Below are 25921 nucleotides of genomic sequence, written 5' to 3'. Positions count from 1 at the left end.
GGTGATCGAGGAAGTCACTGCCAAGCAACTCGAACGGCTCCTCAACGAGAAGGACTTTGTTGCCGTGTATTGGTGTAAGTGTTCTACCACTCGTGTAACGATCCTTCGATCGTTTGATCTTATCACAAATTATAGTGCGATCTTGAATTACAAACAAGCCCTCTATCTATCTAGAGCAGGGTCGAACGCGACAACAGGTACGACGCAACTCTTAAATTTATGATACGCGGATGAAACATTTCAAATATAAATGTCTACGAAAGAACTTTTGTTTATCCTTTTCAAAAATGTTACGTTTCTGACATAAAAAATTTTCACATGTCAATCATTCCAACTAATGGATGTTAAGATGATCTCTCTCGACGACATAAATATATTTTTTTTATCTCCACATGTCCGATGATGGATTTTCGAGATTCTTAAATCAAAACTTAATTCGAAACTTCATTTTTCTCAAAATGATACTCATGAAATAATGCGAACATTTAATTGTCTTATTTTTTATTTGAGCAATTATATACATACTTGCATAGGAAAAAATCATGCGTATGTATTTCATAACGTATAAAAATTGTAATGAGAATTTTTCTACGAGTGAATAATAAGTATAAATGCCACGACTGCTATGCTCGGTGGAATATATATAATATATAAATGCTTCATTTAAACACATATATAAGAAAATGATATTTATAAAATGATTTATGTAAAATGCACGCAACAGTGATAAATGGATTGATAAACATGAAAGGTATCAGCAAAGCGAGATGTTGAAGAAATTTTAGCTTGGAACGTCATATTGAAATATCCGTAAATCATTAATATAAATTCTTTACAAAGTTTTCTAAGAATGAAAAAAGTAGAGCTACTGAATTATTGGCTTTAAATAGAGCAATATTTTAAATTTCTATCTTCGTAAAACTATATTACTCTACCACCTCTACATGGTTTTTGTGTGGTTTTACGATTTTTTTCATTTCTTATCACATTAGGCTCATTTATTTTGGTTAATCGGAATAATAAAAATGTATTAAAATACTATTCGAATTCTTGTTAACATATTTATTATATAACGCGAGTGTGGGTGTTGATGAAAGCTACAGTTAGAGTTACGGAACACTGTTCGCCATTAAGACTGTTCTATATGCAGCAAGAGAAATAATAATTTTTTAGTATGATCGCGGAAAATTATTTATTTATAAATAGTTATCATTTTCATTTATACGTTTTTATCTTTAAGAACAAATATTAAAAATTTACCGCATAAAATATATCGGATGATATTGATAAAAAGTGTCGTACACTGCATTTTTTGGGAAAAAATGCGACAGTTTTTTGTTCAAAACATATATTAGAATTTATATTGCTTCCAAAAAATAAAGTTTTAAGCTTACGTATTAATTTAATATTCTTTTCAATTCTATCTCTTTCTTTCTCTCTCTCTTCAGAAAGATGATTGTGTGACTAAGCCTTCTGTAAAGTTATAGTTCACGATACTTTAATCGATATACACGTTTTACGAACGATAGTTCTACTGCCGCAAATTACCCTCACGTGAGAATTAACAGGTACTAAATCTACTTCTTCTGCCAAGTGCTACGACCGCTCAGTAGGACAGCCTGTCTCGAGGTGGCCCCCCGAGTTTGCTAATCTAGCAACCTAATGCCGCGCGTGAAACGCTTCATTTAATTTAAGCAGTAGACGACCTTTCTCGCCAATCATCCGTAGAAGAATATCTAAATTAATTGGACAATTTTGTTTCTTTTTTAAATGTATTGAGATATTGAATTGCACTATATGCTGAATATACCGAAGGTCACATCTCGCGTGGCAACCCTCCAAAATGCATCCTTGTGTATGCATTTCGGAGCTCCCCAAAGATAATTGATGTAACACAATCCTTCCTTTTTTCAATAGGCGAGACAAGTATCGATCTCCTTACATTTTTTCATAAGATAAATATAGAATTACACATCTGTGAAATCCAATACGTAAATGTACGTGTGTATGTGTGTCAATACATCCGATATGTCCCTTATGGTATTTAAAAATATATTCACAGGGTGAACTTCAGGATGTTTTAAAAAGACGCATTTGTATACATCTCCGGATTTCGTGATAGGAGGGAGACGAATTATGAGTCTTTGCTTGTTAGAGCAATCCAGGAAACACATATAGCGAGAACTGACTCATTAGTGTGACGCATGGCGAGATGCGGAAGTGCACGAGCGACGATCACAGAGATTTAACCATGATCTGATTTGTCGAATTCACTTAAGACTCGCGTGTAATATTAATTTTGAATTAATTCAATTTATATTAAATAAATATAATAATTCATATTAAAATAAATGTAATAATATTTTTCAACATGTCAAACGTTGTACAATTAAATGTCTGATACATTAATATATGATTTTGAGCGAGACAATTAATTTTGCTAGATTGCTAAGGATTAATACACTATATTTGTATATTATATTAGAATTTTACACACCTCTCGGAGAAATCGACAATCGTGACTTCGAAAAGATGATAAATGGAAACTGGAAAGGAACGAAGGACATTATGGAAATAATGAGTTTGCAAGTGCATATCTCGCAGAGAATAGGTTTTCCGGAGCGAGATAAAATTTCTGACAACCTGTTCGCGCGCTTGCATTGCATGTCGCCTGAGAGCTCGCATACTTACCGTGATTTTCTCTTGAATCATCTTTTCGTAATACCGAGTGATATAATCGACCCCAGATTTTCGGTCGCAAACGTACCAACATGCATCGTGCCACGAACGTGCGGTAAGCACGAGAAGTTTACTTTTACCGCGTCGACTCAAAATACATTGTCGCGAAATCCTATTTCACCGTAACTTTAGCCGCACGGAAACAAGATGAAGACAGGATTACATCCATAATCTTTTTAAGTTAATGCGCGCGGTGTATAGTAGAGACGTTTGTGGTGCAAAGTAAAAGGAAGTTCTTACTCAAGTAGAGACATCAAAATGACTCCAAAATGGAAGTCCAAAAGTCACTTTGACTTCTTGTTCCGCTTGGGTGTTCTTTAATGCTTTTTCCTCCGTGATTTTCCTTTTAACCTGGATTTAATAAGGACATTAAAGTGCAAAACGCGTCCTGAAATTCAAGATTGATCGACCGAACCGAAGGAAGATCGTCGAAAGATCCGTCCGTCTCTTAAACGCGCTGTAGCAAGGCTGGCGCTCCGGTGGACGCCACTTTTAGCGCACGTTAGAGTTATTTTTGCGCTTACCCCTCTCTTCTTCACGGCTATCGTCCCCGCTGAAAACATAATCCCAGCCGCGACGACCACCCTGCGCATTCGATAGATTGCCTTCAGCTAGCGACGTCGAGTAATGCGGACTTGTCGCCAGCAGCGCGTCGACTTCAATTTCCCTGAAGTTTTGCGAAATGATGCATAGAATCCTATCAGAGCTAACCAGGAGACCCCAGAGGATCCACGAGGGATCCCAGATGATGAGCTGAATCCCGGGCGCTGAACCTATTTCCAGATACCTGGCTCTGTCTATTCGACGCTGTCGTACTCGTACGAATGAAGCTTTTCTCTTTTCCAGGGTTTTATCAACCCCCGTTTACGTCAGCCTAAGCTAAGATGCTGAGGATCTTTCAAGTTACTCGTTTCACAAACATTAATCTATGAATTACTTCTTTCTATAAAAAAAAAGGAGAAGTTTTATATGATAAAAATTGAGATACGTAACGAAGCGATGATTTCATATAGAAAAGAAGATGTAAAATCTTGATGCGAGAATTTTTGGCGTAGAACGAGAAGGAAGGAAGGAAGGAGAATGATTATCGAGAGAGATGTACGATAGAATCGACTGGCGAAGCGTCGGAGGACCCAGACGACGAGCTCTCGCGTCGAACCTATTTCCAGCTGCGGCCGCGTCCTCGCGACTCATGTCGCTGTACACTCGTGTCGAATTCTTTTCTTCTGGGTTACCGTTTCGAGACTCGTATGTCCCTATCCTCTTCTCTTTATCTCGAATCGACGACTTCTTTGTTGTCACCAGCAGGTGTAACGAAAAGAGCTTCCTCACATAGCGTAATGCCATTATATCGCCACTTTAACACACTTCTGAAATATTTTTAATAAATACGAAAGAGATATGGCTAGTACATCTGTTCTTAAAAAATCTGATATTCACGATACTAAGTAATAATTGACTATATGAAATTAGCAGACGTAGGGTAAATAAAATAATTTCCATAGTAAAAAGTTATTATATTAAATGAACAGTTTTGTAGTATGTATAAATTTAGCTGGATATAGATTTGAAAATAATCTTCTTTGGGCCACCAAAATAATTATATGGGACGCTCAAATTAATTATTAGAATGTCAATATTTTCTTGCAGTATTGTCATCAACGCTTAAACGTTCTATGTTACTTTTATGATCCAACAAAATTATTTTCAGATTTGTGTCCGGCTAAATTTTTGGATACTTTAGCAAAATAGTTTTTTCCATATATTTTATGGCAGTTACTCGATGAGAGTGATATTCGGCGCGATGCCTCATTCGTGTAATAATAACACCGAAAACAGTATCGGCATCTTGAGAGCCCTAGACATCCTTTCGGCCAGAAATCTAAAATTACTCATATCCACTGTGCGGGAGAATGCTTTTTCTGCCTTTGGGCGATTCAAATTGGACGATAAACAAGCAAATATTTTTCTCCAAGTTCTCCTTTTTTTGTAGTTATGCATAATATTGAGATATGTGTATTTATGTAAAGTTATAATAACATTAAGATGTGTGTATTTATATAAGGTTTCAATGCCGAAGACCATTATAACAATAATGGTCTTCGAGATATCAGATTTCTTAGTTTGTGCGAATTTCAAAATGTCACGATGTCTTCAAAGCGGTGTAAACATTTTAGACATTTTAAACAGCTCAAGCTAAAGAATTTCATGACCACTTCGTTTAAATAACTACGTTATTCACCATTTACGTACAGTTAAATAGACTTTTAAATAAGGTATTTAAATTTAATATTTTGCTTTAATGTGACTAATTAAAAATTTTTTATACAAATCATTTTAAAAAATTCGATATCTTCACTCGATTATAAATTATTAGCATTTTAATCTTACGTTTAATATATATTTCAATATTATGCCACGGTGCAAAATACTGAAAAAAAATTAAAAAAGGATTGCTTATCTACTGTCTGATTTGACGTGAAACTGCCTCTTTACGTCACTATGATGTGAAACACTTATTCCGTATAGACACGTGGCCCCGTTTCCGAGAACTGTCAGGCCAATGAATTTAAAAACTACGAATATACATATATGTAAGTACAAAGGAAATTCTAACTTAAATACACGTATTTGTACGTGTATTTAAGTTAGAATTTCCCTTGTACTTAAATACATGTATTTGTAGTTTTTAAATAATTTTAAAGTAAAAAATTACAAAAATTTTTTCTTTATACATATTATAAACAAAAGTTAATTAATTATATACTTTGTAATTGCAACTTTCATGATATGGTCTATTTGATAAAATAGATTTATAAAGTAATTAAAGAGTCTCTTTTCTTAATTTATGGACTAATCTCTGTAAACTTCGAGCAACTGCCAAATCCATGTTTGCCAAAAATGTGAGGCATCTGAAAATTGTACTCACTTAATAAAAAAGTTCTAGCAATATTCACTAAATTGTATGAATGGAAAATATGAATGAAGACGTTCAAAGACATTAACCTATTTCGACGTGTCCAAGAAAGTCTTATACAATTTTTCGTTATCACAATATATGTATGTGGCTGTAGTATAAAATAAATTTTTTCAATTATCTTAAAAGCGCGGAAACTCTGTAGAACATTCACATCGTAGTTGCATTCGCAATTGTGATATTCGAGGTATTGTAGACGTCAACAACAATTTAAGCTACTACATAGGTGACTGTTGCATAAATTTGAACAAGCGATTCACGAATAGAGCGGAAACGTTCTACACACGTGCGACGATTAGTCTTATTCGATTGCGAAGTACGCTCCCGCAAACATTTTATCTTCTATTTCTGAGAGAAGGTCATATCGACAAAATTTATTCAGTAATGGATGTAGACATTGATTGAAGAACGTACAAAAAATGAAAAAATTATAATTAAAGTACAACTTCAATAATAATAGATTACATTTTATGAATGAATTGTCAATTTTGGGGATAATAATTACTATATTAATTTATTTAAATAATAATAACTAAATGAAATCGTTACACAAATTAATGATGTAAATAATTGGTAATAAACCTTTTAATATTTTGTTACTGATAGTCGCGTTACTTTCTCGTAACAATTTTCAAAATGTATGTGTACACCTAATTCTATGTATTGGCTGAAGCATATAAAGCGCAGACCAAACTCTGTAGTAATGATTAGTGTAATATATTCCTATGTTTATGCTTCATACCGACAGTCTGTTTCCACATTTACGCCTGTCGGTTTATTTATATTGTTACTCCACTTTACGAAGTCCACGTCGGGACAAGCTTCGTTATTCCGGTAGAGTTTTACTGGACTTAAGGCGCGTGTTTCCTGCTACTCTTTTTTAAGAAGAATTTCTCTCGTTAATTAAATTTTCTCTATACTCGCTCGGCGGAAAATTACGGTGATCTCGAGCCAAATGTGTATTCTAAAGCAAGACCAGTCCGACTGGAGCGACTCAATTTCATGTATCTTGGTCGTTATTTTACATAATTGTAAACGAGAACATCGCAAACGCCCTTGGCGAAGATATCCGCGGATAACGGCTACGAAGACGAGAAAACGATGTCGACGACGACGACAGTATGGGCGAGGCCGTTCGTTCTTGTATTTTTAGTGGCTCGTAAACTAGGCACTGGCCGTCGTTCGATCTCGTTGTCTCTCTCTCTTCCTCATGTAGTAGCGGCATACATAATCCGAATTAAAGAATCAGACTAATTTTATTTTTTAAAAATTATAATTGTTAAAATTTTGCGAATGCAGCATTCGGATAATACATAATAGATGATAATTACTCTGGAAAACCTGGATGGTTCATAATAATAACATCTGTTTGATATGCTCTAATTTTAGAATAAAATTATTTTAATGAATCAAGTAATGATTGAAACAGTTAATTTCACTAACAGGAAGTAATCGCAGGTTGCCAAATCCGGGGAGTACAGTGGGTGAGCAAACACGTTTGCTTGTTTTCGGGCCAGAAGATGAAATTGCCACTGAAAGGGAAACCTTTCAGAGATATTCAAAATATACAAAAGATATTAAAGCAGAACCTTCACAAATCAATTCCAGTTATTGATTACTATCGACATGCTGTGTGAAAATATTTTAAGTAAAATAATTTTTATCACAATCAATGTAACTTTTTAATATAAAATCAGTCATTCTATTATTTTAATCGTTCAAGCATATCATATATACTACGGATTCTCTTGTGATGTTGATTCTATTCGTTTGATTATGTTTATCTTTGGCGTAGAATGTATATTCAATTGAGGTGCGTCCGTCAGTTGGCATCGGATTAGCTTCGGTTGATCGGCCAGGGATCCTAAATATATCTATATTTACAATGTTCAATCCGCTGCTTAAATGTACGGAATTTCTATTTCGATATTTTTTCTTCAATGACGAAGAAACAAATACGGATTCGAAAAAAGTGATTGTAAAAGTGGTTGTATCTAAATCACTTTTCTAATCGAAAAAGATGTAGAAATGGAAATTCTGAACATTTAAGCAGCGGATTGAACTGAACATTAATAAGTAAATATAGATGTATTTTTTTTGGATCCCTGGCTAATCAAAGTTAATTGAAACGAAAGACGATGTCAACCGATCGAATATGCATTCTTCCTTAAAGACAAACATACAAGACAGCTGACGATGTGACGATGAGTGAAATAGTTCTGAAAACGCATCTGTCTCCTTTAGTGGGGAAGAAAATGCGACATGTGCCACTTGTTACTTCGCAAAAAAGCTACATAAGCAATTTCTCATCTATATGCTACATTCGAACAATTCCATATATATTCATTCCTTTTGAAGGATAACTCAATATTTTTAGTACATGTGAATCCCGATCATCGTAATATCGCCGTAAGATATGCTGATATACGTAAACGATCCCTGACGTCATTTGTATTTTCGTCCTTTCTCGATAATCTTCTCAGAAAAAGAAAATAAAAAAATGTACGATAAAAAATAAAAATAGACTTCTTATATAGGACAGTGTATTTATATATTTATTCGCTCGACTTCTTCGCGATTTTTTAAAATAAAAAAATAAGAATCCTGTTTCTAAGCTTATCATAATTATACTCTCAATCTTGACGTGTTTCAATACACACCGATATTCATGATTTCTGACATATTAGGCGGTATTCAAAGTCTGTTCTTATTTTGCTAATACGGCTCTCTGGCTGTTCATAACATCTTAAGACTGTAAGATGGTCTTAAATATAAGACAACTATAAATACCGGTGATTATTAACTAATAGACGGTATCGATAGATGATATTATATTGATTAAAAACACTTTTTCCTTTTGTGTTTGACCTTTTTTCTAATTTGTATTGACTAGTAGATTATCGATAAATTTCTCTTAACTTTCGACTATTACGGCAGCAACCGGTGGACACGGTCCAATTTATCTGGCACAGCTTTTCGAAAATTCCTCCGCTGCGTTTCATACATCTCCCTCTCCCTTTACGCATCTTAGTCAAATCATTCTGCCAACCGTTTCGCGGGGGTGTCCGTTAACCGAATGCTATTACGTTACTCTCAACGATGGCGGAGCAAAGGGATCGACAAAGAGGTAGAGAGAGAAAGAAAATGAAAAAAACAAGTAGATAAAAAAAGGCGCAGAGATGAAGAGGAGAAAAGACGCGGATATGTGATCACGGGAGTAAAGAAGCGTAACGGAAAGAGAAGCTACCAGCGAACAAACTGAAAGGCAGAAAGAGAGTGAAAAAGAAAAAGACAGATGGCAAAACTAAGAGCGAGTAAGAAGACAACAGAAATAGAGGGGAAGAGAATCGGAACCACCTCTCCTGTTTCTTCTAGCTCTATTCTAAGGAAGTCGTCACCAAAAATGGCGGGGCGCGCGAAGCGTGTATGCGACGATGCGCGTAACATCGTCGCCCGCGCTTTGTTATCGCTTGATATTATCACAAGACGTAATCAAGGCCCTCGCGTGACGAAACGCGACGATTTTCCCAAGCACGGAAAACTGGGAGAACGGGGAGGTGGGACAACATCTCGATGTCTATAGTCGATAATTGTAACCTAACACCTACCGCAGAGGCAGTGGTTTGCTCTCTGTACGCTCGAATGAAGCGCAGCCCGCCAAGAATGTACGCAATCTGCCAAGGAACGGGAACGATAAGCGTAAAAATGTGCAAAAGCGGGATCGATCTCTTCTTACAGCCACCTGAGGAAGCGAAGCATACTTAAAATTAGAGTACAAAACATCGTTGTCTATTTAAGCACTACAGCTTTGTCAACCATTTAATTACATTAGTTTATAAGTGCTGAATAATTTTTAGTATAAGAAAAAAAACCTTTTTTTTTAACGTATTATAGGGTGCTAAGTTCGAATCTTCTGCTTGAAAAATTTATCGGATCGAATTTTTAAAACATGTTAATTTTTAAATATAACATGTCATTTTTCAGGTATTGCATGTAAACTTTTAAGATACAGCATTTTTGTCCTGAATAATTTGGGTGCGATAAGTGACCAGTAAGGCAAACACTTCTATCAGGATTTGATGATAATTGAAAAATGTTATTTTCAGTATTAGAACAAAAACGTGCGAAGCGACTATTGATGGATTCTAAAGGTAGCTCCAAACGATATGTACGCCAATGTACATCACATTAACAATTATTATACATACACACGCATGGCATGTATAATTATCCATATGAATGTAAGCCAATATTTAGCTAATGTGCGGAAAGTTGGCATACATTGGCCATATCGTCTGGAGTCGCCTTAATATGTAAAACCGATCCAAAGTCCAAAAAACAAAAATTAAACGCTCAACACTACTGATTGTTTTCTAATTTCAATAAAACTTCACTGTATTGGAAAAAATGTTTTTTCTTGTATCTCAAAAATCAGACTTGATGGAAGTATTTCTATGGTAAGATTCGGATTCAACGTCGAAAATTACCCTAGAAGCAGTTTTTATATACTCTTGCACAAAATCTTGCAAACTGGTTTATCAATTTATATATTCTTTTAATGAATAATGCGTTTCTTGTCAGTTTTTAAAAAAATTATAATTAAATATTAATTAATACATATGCGTGCCCTAATGCAATCTTAACAAAATGTTCTCAGTGCTTACTATTAAACATATGTAAAATAAATATAAGTATTTTCAATCGACGTCTACTCCGGTTTCTTATTATTTAATACGATTTTCCTAGATCTAGTAGTAATCTGTCTACAGATGCCCGAAGTTGCACCACATGCGATAAAGTCCTGGCCGAACTGGAGAAAATCGACGACGATACAGACCACTTTGGAGTCGACTTTGTCAAAATCAACGATAAACGACTGGCGAAGCAATATGGTATCAAAAACTTTCCGGCTCTTACATATTTCCGCGAAAAAGAACCAATCATATACGATGGTAAGTCAGTACTTAAATAAACTCAAGCACACAATAAATATCATTATTAATAATTTGCTAAAATTATGTTAAGTTAGTGAGAGCAAAAATTGAGAATTTACTAATAAATGAAACTAATAATTATAAAATTCATATAAAATATTATTAGCCATTAAGATCCGTCTTGATTGAATATGGTCCAGTAAAAAAACACCAAACTAACAGTAACATAATACCAATGTTATAATTTGACACTTAATATATAAATGTAATATAACACACGTTGCATGTAACATTAAGAAATGTGAATTATAACATTGATATTATGTTATTGTTACTTTATGTTTATTGGGGTCCTCTTTTGCTTATTTATGTTGAATATTTCTTAGTCGATTTTCACTTAATATTGTTTATATACAAATGTGTTATCGCACAGAGAAAAACGTATATGTGATTATTCACTTAGGTGACTTGATGGACGAAGAGAATGTACTGGATTTTCTTACCAGTTTGGAAGCTATGGATCTACCAGATCGTATCGAAGAAGTTAACGCAAAAATTCTGTCGAAGATTGTTGAGGAAACGGATTTCGTGGCAGTTCTCTTCTGTAAGTTGTTTTTCCCATTATTAATTATTAAATTAAGTCTTAGTCAAAAACATTCGGAAGATCGAATTACTCGAAATATGTCCAACATTCATCCTTTCAATAAAATATCGTGCATGCCAATTTCGCTGTAAAACGTTTCTTAGAAAAGATTCTATGAAATACATATGTGAGATATATTTAAAAAGTAGGCAAATTAAATTAAATAATTGATTTTAATTGATAATATCAAATGTTTACGTTTAATCATCAAATCATGAAATGTAACTAAAGAAAGAATATTTAATAGCATACTCCACTGATTATATAACAAGGAAATATCTTTTCCCCCGCAAAGATATTTTTATAAATATGTAAATATAAAACTAATATACTTAAAAATATTAATGGTTTAAAATGTGAGCTTAAGGATAACAAAGTTACTTCTTTATGCTTAGTATAAAAAAGAGATAATTTTGCATCAAATTAGTATGTAGAATAATTTAAGAAAATTGTTTAAGTCACGTATAAATGAGCTAGCAAGCTCGAAACAGCAGAAGAAAACGCAAACAGAGAATGAGAAATACGAAACAAAGCAGTCGTTCGCAAGTATGTAGTTGAACAGCTGTAATTTATGAGCACAAATAATTTTTTTAGTAATAGCGGAGACGTGAAAAAAGGATGATTGGACTCAACTGGCACCTCTGAATTTTTTTAGTCTGTGTATTCGTAAGATTTTCTATAGTTCGACATCCATTTAAAACTAAGTTTTAGGCTAATAACTGTATCAGTCAACATCGAAAAATCAACGGTGCTACACAGTGATGTTACGTAATGTACCCTGACCGTCATCCGTGTACCTATCGTCCGTTAATCTGTTATTGTCCGACGTCTTACTAATCAATTGTGTATGTCACGTTTGCGATGGAATTGTTCGTCACTCTCCGCAGAACGTAAACTAACAGTAACATTACATCAATATTATAATTTTCCGCTCAATAAAATAAATTTAATATAACATATATTATACTTTATACTTACATTGTTGAGTTAATTATAACATTAATGTAATATTAGTATTTGTGTTCTGCGGATCTGTACATAAAATATAAAAATCGCGATTAATTTCTCCACAAATACGATACAATTTTAAAATATTGTGTACTCTTGCCGTATGCACGTAGATCATTATTAAGCACAATAAATTAATAAAATGGCAAATTTAATGAGGTGGCTTCCAGATCTTTTGCTATGATTATTACGAAGCTCTTAGTCATAATTAGATACATATATATCACTATGTACAGTTTCATGTTCCTTGAGTTGCAGTTGTTCTAATTTTACGTATACAGAGAAGGATCTAAAGAGATACATTTTCTTATCGTTGTTTAATCAACAAACAAATGACACTAATGTCTATCATCTGTCATTAACCTGTTTTAATCTGTTATTAATAGCAATCGTTCTCTGTATAAAATGTTTACATCAGTTTGTCTATCTTATTTTATCTGTAAAGTTCACCCAATTATCTTTATTGTTTTTGTTTTTTATTGTCAATCAAGTTAAAATATCTTATCGCAAAATGGAAATTTTATATCAATAAGGATATAAATTTTGACGATCAGATCTGTCGAAAGTATTCATCCTTTGCGGTTCGATTACATACAAAATATACTTGTAAATAATACATATATGTGAAAATTTTTGTGTGTGTTGATACGAATAGGTCCAAATACGGAGCGGTGTGCAGGCATCGGTTCTAGTAAGTACATACTTATAAGAAATCGATGTGGTTAATATCTGTGGCACAGTATTCTAGCTTTTTTACACAGCAACACACACACACACACAGACTATATGCATTCGATATCGACTGACGCACTAATGAAAGATCACTTTGCTGTTCAATTGCAGTTACTACTATTGCAAAGCTAAATTATTTTTTTCTTAAAGCGCCTTCTTTTATTGCAGTTGTATTTGATTATGAAGCGAAGAATTATGGATTTTTTTTCGTGAGATTATTTTTTTTGTTCCTTTTTTGTGAGGAAGTGATTCTTCGCAAGTGCATCACCCGGAGTGGCGACATTGATATGCATTTTCATATAACAATTTTCACTTATTCCTGACTTGTCGATCTGCGTGTTCATCGATTATCAAAGTTGATATATCGCGTTCCTGCAGCACTTCGCTCAAATGTGCGTATACAACGACAGAGGGATGCGAAGAAAAACAGATATCAATGGAGTGGCAAGAATATTTACACTCATGCATTTCTCTTTTCATGTACAATTTTTAATATGTAATGAATACATTCATGAAATCTTTTAGAAATTATTTTTAGTAAACTAGGATAATTGATAACAGTTTAAATTGTGTAATTGATAAAGAGTCGACTAACATCTCGAGCTTTTTCAGTTTTCTGCCTTTTATCATTTATTAGTGCTTTGAACTGTAATTCTTAGCTAATTAAAATATTAGCAAATATTTAATTATTATCCGCCTTTATAAGTGTGTATCAATCAGATATAGAATATGTAGAACGCATTATATATATTTCTGTTTAGAATAAAACAATGCATTAGAGTGAAATTTTGAGAATAATTGTGACTAATCGAATCGTTTCAATATCATTTGTATTTAAGACAATCTAACATATCTAAAGACGGTCATCCCCATCATTTAAAAAAAATTGAATATTTTATGAATATATTTCTCGATAACATAGCAAAATTGTATAATTTATATATTTTCTATTTGTCTAGTAATTACTGATATTGTTAGACGTGAGTAATGACCTAAGAAAAAAATATAATTCAATTAAACTAGCAGATAAGTTTTTAATTTTATATTTGTAAAAAAAAGGGCATATATATGAACGGAATAAAACGCTCAAAAGAATGGCGTTGATCGTTTAATAACAGAAGCACGCAATAATACATCTTTTTATTTCAAATGGGACAGACAAACCAGACTGCAAAAAGTGTCTCAAGGCCCTACAAGAATTGGAGAACATCGATGACGAAGCCGATCAATTGGGCATTGGTTTCGTAAAGATTGCGGACGAGGAGCTGGCAGATGAGTATAATCTCGGTCCTCTCCCAGTTCTTGTGTATTACAGGCATCAAATTCCAATTATTTACGAACGTAAGTACGATAGAACAAGAATAATATATGACACATGCGTCGCAGCATTTAAATAATTAAAATTACGCAATATACAATTTTAATTATTTAAACGCTAAATAATATTAAGATAATTTTGTGATATTTACGTTAATTTCTTTAAAAAAATGAATCAGAAGATTTCTATTTACAGTAATAGTACATAATATCTTACAACAATTTAATGAAACTATACAAAATTCGATGGTTAATGATTGAGTGACTGTCACAAATTTTCTATGTCACTGAAGTATTTTACTTTATCCTAATTTAATTATATAAAGCAATACAGAGATGAAATTAACTCGCAGTACGTGCTCTTAGATGAGTTGAGTAGAGAAGAAGACGTGCTGGAATGGCTGGTAGCGAACAAGAGCACGGGAGATGAAGAGGATGTTATCGAAGATGTTACCGCCAAAACGTTGAACACACTAATTGGAAACATTGACAATTTAGTCGTTCTGTTCTGTTCGTATATTTTTGATCATTTTGTCAGCCTCATCTGTTTTGCCTTTATTTTGCTTTGTAATATGCCCTCGTGCTTGTAGATGATCACGGTGATGAAGACTCTATGCAGGTTCTAAATGAGCTAGAAAAAATCGACGACGATTGTGATAAGCACGGTATTCAGTTCGTGAAGATCGACGACGAAAAGGCGGCGGAAGAATTCGGAATCGACGATTTACCGGCGATCGTCTATTTCGAGAAGCAGATCCCGAATGTTTACGACGGTGGGTAGGTGAATCGCACATACTGAGCGAAACAATAGTATAAATAATATCAAAAATAAAATTACAGAAAAAAAATCGTATTGATTCTAGACTAATAAAAGAAAAAGTTTGTAAATTATTTATGTAGATTAATTCATTCAGAAAAATAACACGATAATTGCAGGAGATGTAGAAGATGAGGACGAAATTTTGGAGTGGCTGTTGTCGCAACTCGAAAAGGACGAGATAGAAGACGTCACCGATGAGATGCTGGATCGTCTCATTAAAGATGGGAAGACCATAGCTGTATTGTTTTGTAAGTTGCTTTTGTAAATTAATAGATAGATATTAGATTTAAATAATATTAAAACGTATTTATTACGATAACACAGACGACAATAACGATCGGAAGTCTCAAAGAGTTCTCAATGAATTGGAGAACATTGACGATGAATGCGATCAGCTCGGCGTGACGTTTGTGAAGATCGATAATGCGGAGGAGGCTAAGGAATATGGCATTCAAAAAGTACCTACGATGCTCTACTTTGAGAAGGGCATTCCGATGGTATATGAAGGCAATCTCGAAGATGAGGAGAAAGTGCTCAAATGGTTGGAGCAGCAGCAAAAAGCTGACCAGATCGAGGACGTCACCGACGAAATGCTTGACATGGTTATAGACAAGATGCCGCACGTAGCCGTTCTCTTTTGTCAGTAACACATTTCTAGGGCTTCTTTTTTCTTTACATGATAATTGAAAATTGCATGATTACGTTACTTTCAATTATCAATACATGTTGACGTAATTGTTGATATGATTCTATCGTTACTGTGCAGATGATAAAGATCAGAAGAAAAGTCAAAAGGTATTAAGTGAATTGGAGAACATCGACGACGACTGTGATCAGCACAACATAGCCTTCGTGAAAATCAGCGACTTGGATGAGGCAAAGGAATATGGCATAGACACGCTTCCCACTTTGGTGCTCTTTGAACGAAAGATACCACACATTTACGATGGTTAGTTTTTTGAAAATTTTCATTTATTTAAAAAAGAAGAACTAATAGGGAAATGGGGTTAAGAAATTTTTTTCATTTGCGTTCCGCAGGCGATCTTATGAACGAAGATCAGATACTGGGCTGGCTGTTGCATCAGAAAAAACATGCCGAGATCCCGGAAGTAACGGACGAAATGGTCGAAAAGCTCGTAGAGACTTCGCCGTACATAGCAGTCCTGTTTTGTAAGCGATCGATTCGTCTTTCTACCTCCTTTTAACATTCTTCCACTGTTACTTGTTAGGTAGGTGCTGTTATATGGTCGCGAGTGAGAGCGACCAGCGAATTAATTCTTTTCCGTAGACGACAAGGACGATAAGCAGGACATGCGGATTCTGAACGAGTTGGAGAACATAGACGACGACCTGGAAAAGGAGGGGATCATCATTGTTCGCATAGACAACGATGCCGAGGCCAAGGAATACGGTATCGATCATCTCCCAACCCTAGTGTATTTCGAAGACAAAATTCCGGCAATATACGAGGGCGATCTACTGAACGAAGACGAAGTCCTCGAATGGCTGATAGAACAGAAGAACAGTGCTACCATTGAGGAGGTCACGGACGAGATACTGACGGATCTCATAGAGGACCACGAATACGTTGTGGTATATTTCAGTAAGCAAACATTTCTCATCAGTATTATCTACAGAAAGTCAAATGATTAATAGCTTCATTGAGTTAATTGCATTAGAACTCCTTTTATCCGAATATGTTAAAGGGCAAGACAGTTCCGATAACTGAATAGTTCAGATAACAAAGATTCACTAATTCTTCCTTCTGCCAGTACTTATTAATTCTGATAACAGAAGCTGAAAAAGAAAATTTAAGTCGTCGAGTTCCTATTATCTGAACTACAGCAGCTATGAGATATTTGGAGCTAAGCAAAGTCCATTTATATGAACTTTGTTCGTATAAATGGAATACAAATAAATGTGGAGTTCTACTATATCCTCTTCGATTGCTTACGATATAATCGACCAAAAATTGTGACAGGTGGAAGTTGCGACGAAGGAGAAAAATGCGACAATATTCTCGAAGATTTAGAAAATATTGACGACGAGCTGGATGAAACGGGCATAATATTCGTTACTACCGAAGACACCATCACAGCAAAGAAGTATGGCATCAGGCATTTCCCGACTCTCGCGTTCTTTCGAAACAAGGATCCGTTGATTTATACTGGCGATCTCGATGACGAGGATGAAGTATTGTCTTGGATCACCGATGAGGACACTTTGGAGATACCAGGAAAAATTGAAGAAGTCAATACTAGAATGCTGGAGAACATTCTCGATGAGAACGATTATGTCGTCGTCTTTTTCTGTATGTCAATCGCAAAATGATCAAATGTATTACTATACGAAAGGATAGTTTTGCTGAAGTATTTAAAATTTAGCTAGATACAGATCTGAAAATAATTTTGTTAGACAAAATAATTATGTAGAATGTTAAAAAACTTTCTGCAGTATTGTTCATTATGCTTGGGATCCTATAATTATTTTGATAGTCCAACAAAATTATTTCCAACTCTGTTATCTAGTTTAATTGTTAAATAGAATATTCAGCAAAACCATTCTTTCCGTGTATAACAATAACAATACTTATTTATAGATAAAGAAGGCGATAAGAAGAGTCAAAAGATCCTGCAAGAGCTTGAAAACATTGACGACGAGTGCGAAGAGAAGGAGATCGACTTTGTAAAGATTTCCGACGAGGGAATCGAAAAGGAATATGATCTTCCGGGATTACCGGCATTGGCATTCTATAGACACAAATTCCGACAGATCTATTCCGGTGACATGATGCATGAGGAAGAAATTTTAGAATGGGTCCTCGAGCTTCGCACAACAACGCCGGATGTTATTGAAAGCGTCGATAGAAAAACGTTATGTGTTTGAGCATTATAGATAAATATTTAATAACCATGATAAAAATAAGAAAAAATATCTATAATGTGTAAAAAAACATTCTATATATCTCTATCTATCGATTATCTATGGACATATTATTTATATCTTTTTCGATATATTTGTTTTATATAATGACTGGCTTAAAATTAGCCAGGAAAATTAAAGGATTCACAATTAAAACACACTTAGAGAGCAAAAAGTATTCTAACATATAATGATATAAGATATTATTTTTCTTTTTTATATACTTGAAGTAAAACGCACGTAACGTTTATTTTTTCAGAGATTACATAATTAGAGTTTGTAATTCCAAAAATAGCAATTTTTCTAATAAAAATAATTTAAAAATATAAATTTATATTTTGGTATTCAGAACGCGCTTCTATCGATTTATTTTTGCGCGTCCTTATTTTTGAAATTCCATAGTAGATATATACATACTGTGAACTTCATGCTAAATGTATGCTAATATCATTACAAGTATACATTCTACAGGCCAAAATTGGCCATTGTGTATATGTTCTCGAGATCATATATAATAGAAAAATTATAATTTTTAATAGACGATGACAAGTGTGAAACCTGCGCGGATATTCTCGAGGAATTAGAAACGATTGACGATGATACTGACAAACACGGTATTCAATTCGTCAAATCAAACGATGCTAAACTGGCGGCTGAAATCGGCGTTTTCTCCTTCCCGGCTCTCGTTTATTACGAGACCGGAGTCCCCATCATGTACGACGGTAAGTACCGAAAGCTTTAATTCTGTTTTTTTTTTATTATCGAGCTTACCCTACCTTTTTCATATAATCCTCGTTTTTTTTTCACGAAAAAGAAACAAGATTAAATTACTTTTATGCTACGCGTTCTCCCTTTATTAAGTCACTCTTCACCACCTTAAAATAAATTGTTGTTAATTAACGAAAAGATTTCAATGCAACAGAATTTCAATAATAATGCAGCGTGTTTAGTCCATTTTTAGTGATCAGATTAAAAATCCCGGATTGCTACTAACTTTTCTTGAAAATGATATCAATATATTATAAATTCGAATCTATATGATCATAATGAAGAGCGACTTAGCGTGTTCCTTTCAGCAATTTCCACGTCGATAAAGCGATAACGCGAAACATGACATCGACAATGATCACGGTGCGTTATCGAAGCTAGCTGATCCTGATACGCGTGTGTGCCTTTTGTAGGTAATCTTAAGAACGAGGACAGAGTTCTGGAATGGCTAATCGAACAGAAAAGTAAGGAGATTTCTAGGATGATGATTATTATTACTGGTGTACTGTTCTTTGTGACGTTAATCTCGGTCGTGACTATACCACCGGGCTACGAGTACAACACTCGCGCTGTGTTGATCACTCCGATCACGTTACCACCACAATTACTATGATTGCAATAATGATAAACGATAAAGAAGGAAAAAAAAGCGAATGAAACATCCGTCGAGTTTAAAGGGATTTCCTGTAATCGTTTATTGCGTTGTATCTTGATTCGCGTAAAAAAGGATTTAAAAAAAGGGTTCGATCCAAAGTGTGGGACGTCACGAAGCTCGGTGAAACGCGATTTTCAACATGCACGCTGGCCATATTATATTCTCACGGTATAATGCATTTAAATCACACTCGCAAGCTAATCTCACTTATATTTTGCCTTTTTTACTCGCTCTTTCATACTGTTACGTGCTAGTATACAGCTACATCGACGCAATAATGCGGAACGTATCACGTGATGCGTCGTACAAATCTTCCCAAGCCTATCTCGCGAAAAAAAGTGTTACGACGCGTCACCGTTGAATTACAAATAACGACTTTATGAATTGCTCAAATATTTGAAGCTTTACATCTTGCAGCTTTCGGCGCACTAATAACGGCTATTCTACTTCTTTTTTTATTTCTTTTTTTTTGGACGCGTTTAACAAAGCTTTCGTGATTTAAATCAATACGAAGTGTCAAAGTCGCGAATCAGTTTGTAAATTGTGGAAACTTAAACTATAAAGTACATTTTTATTTCGAAAAATTGGAGAAAAAAATAATGTAATGCGAAAGATACACAAACTTATAAATAAATTCGTATATTATAAATTTTATGTTCGGCAACTGATATCAGTATAAATATCATTATTAATTAATACGTTTATATTGTTATTCTTAAATTATTTGAGTAGAATAATTCTATTTGTAAGTTTTCGTAAGCACGATTGCTGCATCATATAAGTCCATACAGTGGACACTTTGATTATCTAAGCCTATTTTATTCATATTCGTATGATAAACGCGAAAACTGTAAATGTTGTAGAAATAAGGTAGAAAATGGGAAAAAAATATAATATTTCTTTTTTACATAATAAAATATAACAATATTTTGCGTATGTAACAGAATTTCGGGAATGTTTAATGTGATGCGTCTATAACGTTTGTCATTAAAAAAATTTTTTTATGCATGTCATCCCTTTGGACCGAGGCCATATCGATCACAAAAAACCTACGTACACAATTCGGTTTTAAATCGCGCTGTATATTATCCATGATCCGTTAATATGCAGGTAATGATGATGATGATGATGATGATGATGATGATGATGATGATGATGATGATGATGATGATGATGATGATGATGATGATGATGATGATGATGATGATGACGACGACGACGACGACGACGACGAAGACGACGACGATAACGACAACGATGACGAAGACGACGATGACGACGATGATGACGACGACGATGATGATGACGATGATGATGATGATGATGATGATGATGATGATGATGATGATGATGATGATGATGATGATGATGATGATGATGATGATGATGATGACGATGATGATGATGATGATGATGATGATGATGACGATGACGACGACGAAGATAGCGACAAAAATAATAAAAAATCAAACAAAGTTCTGAAGAAAATCCTGGACAAAGGTAAAGGCCCAACGACAACCCAGGAGGCCGAAGAGGAGCTCACGTGAGATCGAAGTGTGACGGGCTTTGTGTTTCGCGAAAGACAGAAACTATACAATGATATCCTAAAAGCAGTAGAGAAATGTATACCAATAGATCGATTGGTATTCACTATAACAACGTAATTTAGATGAAAGTTGGCTGTTCACTCACCATTCACGGTAGAACTGGGAGGTGTAGGACATACCTGCATGAACCTATTGTCATCATATTTTACGTACTCACACTAGCAAAGTGCATCCATATGCCTGAACTATCTCCCAATCGGTCATCAGTTTCCTCAAAATCCCTAAATCTTTTTCGCGTAATGCATGCCCGCCTTATAACAATCCTTCTTTGACGGAGCTACGCAACCAAGCATTGTCATGAATTATTTTTAATTCGTAATTTCGATGTAAAATCTTTTGATATTTTAATATAAAATATATTAATTTGACATAGAGTATATTTTATTTACATAACGAAATGTCACGTTCAATTTTTTTTTTTAAGAAAATTAATTACTTAACTACTTCGAAAATTTTATGGTACGTAGCTCCTATTTTGTTTGCATTTTTACCAATTGAAATACGGGCTTCTCCGAAGCGAGCCGATGGTTTCTGTTGACAGCTGTCGTCTGCAGCGAATTACGAGTCGAAAGAAATTGGACTAGTCTCCGTTCAAAAAAAAAAAAAAAAGAAAGAAAAATAGCATTGCTAAACAATTTTGGATTAACACGAGATAGTTCGCGAAGTAATTTATGGCATTAATTTTTTGTTACAAACGTATATATTTCTTATTCAATATTAAATAAACAATATGGAAAACGCAATCATACGTAGAAGTTATGAAGAGGAGGCTGGTTTACGTTTGAACGGTTATCTAGAAAGAGTCGTCGACTCGCCGCGAGAATTCTCTATTAAAACATTGTCTATTAAAAACATGCACGTTTGGCTTTTGCTAAGCAATTGGGATTGCAGTGGAACGTTCTCTATGCGCTAGCAACGTCGAGATCGCACGAGTCAATATATTTTCGTTTCACCTTGATTCTCTCTTTCTTTTATTTGTTTCCAATGTCTCATTAATTTCCCTCTTTCTTTTCCTTCTTTTTTGTCATTCTGCCTATTTGTTCCATTATATTCACTTCGATCATTTTTATCCGTGATCCTATTTTTATTATTTAATTCAGATTGACTCGTGCGACGAGACCAATCAGTCATAGGCTAGCCAATTCTTATAAATCTCTCATTCTCCTTGTATCTGACTCGTTGTATATTTGCTTACTGCAGGCGACGGCTGTTTCTACATCGGGATGGGAGGTAAAAGCGCGAAACCCAAGATTCCCTCCTATGAGCCCTACCAGTGCTGTCCCACCAAGCTCAGCCACGGCACCAAGGTCGCCAAAGTCACCAAAATCGGCCCGATTACCAAGGACAAGAGCAAATTTCAAGGTACCGGCAGAACGGATAAGCCACTACTGCCGGCTTTGAAGCCAATAAACAAGCTCACGGCCAAGGAGAGCAAAAAATCAGCGACGATATCGAGAATCGACAACGACGCGAAGGAATCCAAGTCCAAGGCCAAAAGGGGATTTTTCGGAAGCGGTAAATATTTCAACCGGCCATGAAGTTAAATGGCTGCCCACGCGTACGGTCCATCAGTCACTTTGGCAAATTAAAACGTAAGCATGTTCGCCAGGAAAAACAAATTTTCATTGACAATCGTCGCATTGATTTCTTCGGAATGAAAATGAAATCGGATAACAAATGTGCAAATAAATTGAATCGAAAGGCAAGAACGATCAGATCGTCTGCTGTGGGTAGCGATTTAACAAGTTGTCTTCTTTTCGGAAAAGATAACGAGCGATGAACGCGATAAATGCTTAGTATAACAGACGGGAAAGGAAATAGTGAGCTCGAAGATAGATTTTTCTGAGGCCGAGCCACCCGGCACGGAGAAGGTACGCCGCATCGGAAATAAGATCACGGTCACCTGACTTTTCGTCCTCGTATCTCGGATGCAGGTACCTCGCGGGTCTCGCGCGATCCATGAAGAGCGTCCAACGACGCACAACTTCCGGACGAGCAAGACGATCGAAGATTCGACACGTGACTTCCACGCGGCTCTGGCACCGGCACCGGCTGAATTCTCCGAGTCCTCGAGTCGTCAGAATAACGGGCATCGATTTATTTGACGTGCCGATCGATTTGCTAGTTCATCGGACTATCAATGATTCGGCCAACTATTCTCAGAATGTAATCCCTTATTGTAGTAATTCGATGATGGAGCTAAGGTTATTTACGAATCACAAGAAGCTGCGCTTGCCTAAATAATTAGCAATTTTATATATGTATATCCATGCATTATTGTTAACAAAATGACTTTCGCAATCTTCGTTTCGGTATATACTTGAAAAAACAATTCGTAAAGTAACCTAGCTCCTAATGTTTGTAAAACCCCCGTTCGTAAATACATTTCTTATAAATTATATGCATTGGTCGATATAAAATATCTATTCTGAATTCGGACCCCTCGAACATACATCGTCATGGAAGAGGACAGACGAGACGACAGAAGCATATTTAATGTGTAAAGGCGTGAAAGATCGTGAGAATAATTTTTCTGTCCTCTCACTGAGAGTTGGGTCGGGTTGTGGGTTGTTGCAGTTGTGGCTGGAATACCATACCTCATGAAGGTCTAAATGGCCGACACGCACATCGGCGTCTGGACGCGCGAGGTCGGGCTGTGAACGCCGATTAGGAAATGAAGAAAGAGGACTCGCAAGACGATGGTTGAACAAAGGAAAAATTCGCTCGACAGAAAAATCCGCGCAATGACGGAAGAAGCCAGGTGCTCTATGCTATCATGTGCTAACAGCTCGAAAAAGATAAATTTCGCTATTGAGCGAGTAAAGATTTCATGTTTCTTAAAGGAACGAAATATCTCGTTGCCATTTAACACATTGTTGTCGTCATTTATCAATTGTCAATATTGTTCCATCATCATATTTGCCGTCGAATTCACTTTCGTCATTATTGTGTTATCATTGTCAACGTCATCATCACATCAGTGTCATAATGTCATTGTCATCGCTAGAGTCATCAACTACGTCATCTTTCTTCGCGATGTATTCATCCGTGTGTCATGCGCAGAAAAATAAATGAACATCCGCGAGCGATTTTAATGTTTCTGTTAATTGTTATGTGTATGTAAGGAGCTTAGATATAAACGCATCTTACGATCGATAAAAGGACGTTATAGAGAAATAATTCACATCGGCTGTGCGTATACGATACTGAAGAGATTAGAGAAGAGCCAGTATATTCAATAGTATGTCGGTCCGGTATCTGCCGATGATCACGCGATAAACCGAATTATTCTCGCAACGTATGCATTTCTTATATAGAATCTCGATCCTTAACATCCGACCGTCGTCTAACGCTGAATATTGTTTATTGGTTTTGTTTTATCCGTTAACCCGTTAACGTCACGAAGAGCGATACCGCCGATTTGTTGCATTTCATCGATAACATTCGTACTCAGTAATGGGTAGGACTTTATAGTGTAGGAAAAAGGAAATGTGAACAATCACTGTTGTCAAGACTACGGATAGTGTTCTACCTAGATTGCGGTATATACGCTCTAGCGTTTAATTTAACATGAGAGAGATTAATCGTTTGTAAACTAAAACCTTTCATTCTGGATCCTCCGTTTTTTCGATTTCTGTATTCTTTCTCTTCTATCCTAATAAAGCCTACTGATCCTCAAGCTAACCTTCCTCTTCAACATTATATTTATAAGATTAAAGAGATCTCAAGAATGAAATGAAAACTGGGCTGAGGCCCAGAGTTAGAGCGAAGCTATGAACGAATGTCTTGCCTATGATTTTATTTATATAACGAGATTTCTTAGTAATACAGAGAGTTCCTACAGTGTGTTTATGTCAGTCATCTGTTTTAAAGTGGAAAGAAATCTGATTTGCCATGAATTACAAATTATTTCGACAATGCCGATTTAAAAAAATTGAGTTTAAAATTCGGTAATAATAACAGTTATTGAAATTATCATCGATATCTCACCATTAAAATTTCACAGAACTTATGAATTTTTCGGATTAGAAAAACATAAAAATATGTATCTTAAAAATATTATCTTAACAAAAATATTATCTTGACAGACTGTATTATCTGAAAACAAGAAAAAAACGCATCATACATGTAAATAAGATTTTACGAATTGCAAATATAATTGTGATTGCGTCTCTTATCTAAAATATTACTTTTAACTCCGGCATAAATAAGTTCTGCTCTTCCTTTGCAATACGTTGAAAATCGACATATGGTTTTTTACATCCATATATTTTGTTAAATCTCTAATGCTTATCTAGCTTTATGGTTGCATGAATTTACAATGAAGAATAGCCTTTCGAAGAATCGCGATTAGATCGCGTGAAAAGATCCACGATAAAGAGGTATCTATTTATTTATTTATTTATTCGTAATTAAAATACTTCTTGTCTCATGTGTTCGCCGTGTTTTGTCGCTCAGTGTCCGATAATCTGCGCAAGATACAAACACGTCATCAGGAAATTGTTGAGTTACAAGCGAAATTCGTATAATATTGTATCGCGACCTAAGAGCGTAAAGTCGATCATCTTAGGTATTTTAGAAAATCGTCGCGTCATCAACGAACGAAACTTTTAGTCGCACTGTATCTGTGATCACGATTATCAGACGTTATGAATTATTGCTCGTGAACGTTGCGTGCGAGTCAATAAGTCCTTGTTATTCGCATAAGAGCAGCATGTACGATAATAAAAGTCGATTATATGATAACAATAAATATATTTCCTAATATACCCTTTGTATTTGCTTTATCCACCATCGCT

The 25921-nt window shown here is 35.0% G+C and overlaps 2 protein-coding genes across 2 annotated transcripts in view; both read left to right on the top strand.

Annotated features, from left to right (window-relative positions):
* Nucleotides 1-6: 6 nt before the first annotated feature.
* hlk (hulk) overlaps nt 7-25921 on the top strand; it is a 34529-nt gene continuing 8614 nt past the window's right edge. The window contains 15 exon segments of the mRNA XM_018518874.1: nt 7-74; nt 10486-10668; nt 11114-11254; nt 12957-12992; nt 14192-14374; nt 14717-14860; nt 14941-15123; nt 15287-15418; nt 15495-15809; nt 15937-16119; nt 16209-16340; nt 16459-16773; nt 17152-17481; nt 17770-18043; nt 18597-18814. Coding sequence (XP_018374376.1) covers nt 11122-11254; nt 12957-12992; nt 14192-14374; nt 14717-14860; nt 14941-15123; nt 15287-15418; nt 15495-15809; nt 15937-16119; nt 16209-16340; nt 16459-16773; nt 17152-17481; nt 17770-18043; nt 18597-18814 — 2578 coding nt within the window. The 5' untranslated portion in view covers nt 7-74; nt 10486-10668; nt 11114-11121.
* Nucleotides 21022-23910, top strand: LOC108768453 (uncharacterized). The gene is made up of 3 exons (XM_018518873.1): nt 21022-21215; nt 22323-22637; nt 23700-23910. The coding sequence occupies exons 1-3, from the start codon at nt 21185-21187 to the stop codon at nt 23732-23734; spliced, it is 381 nt and encodes a 126-aa protein (XP_018374375.1). The 5' UTR covers nt 21022-21184; the 3' UTR covers nt 23735-23910.

This window comes from Trachymyrmex cornetzi, unplaced genomic scaffold (genome assembly GCF_001594075.2).
Source record: "Trachymyrmex cornetzi isolate Tcor2-1 unplaced genomic scaffold, Tcor1.1 scaffold797, whole genome shotgun sequence".
Classification (NCBI taxonomy): Eukaryota; Metazoa; Arthropoda; class Insecta; order Hymenoptera; family Formicidae; genus Trachymyrmex; species Trachymyrmex cornetzi.
The sequence above is the reverse complement of the archived record's forward strand: the minus strand, read 5'-3'. Positions and strand labels throughout refer to the sequence as shown.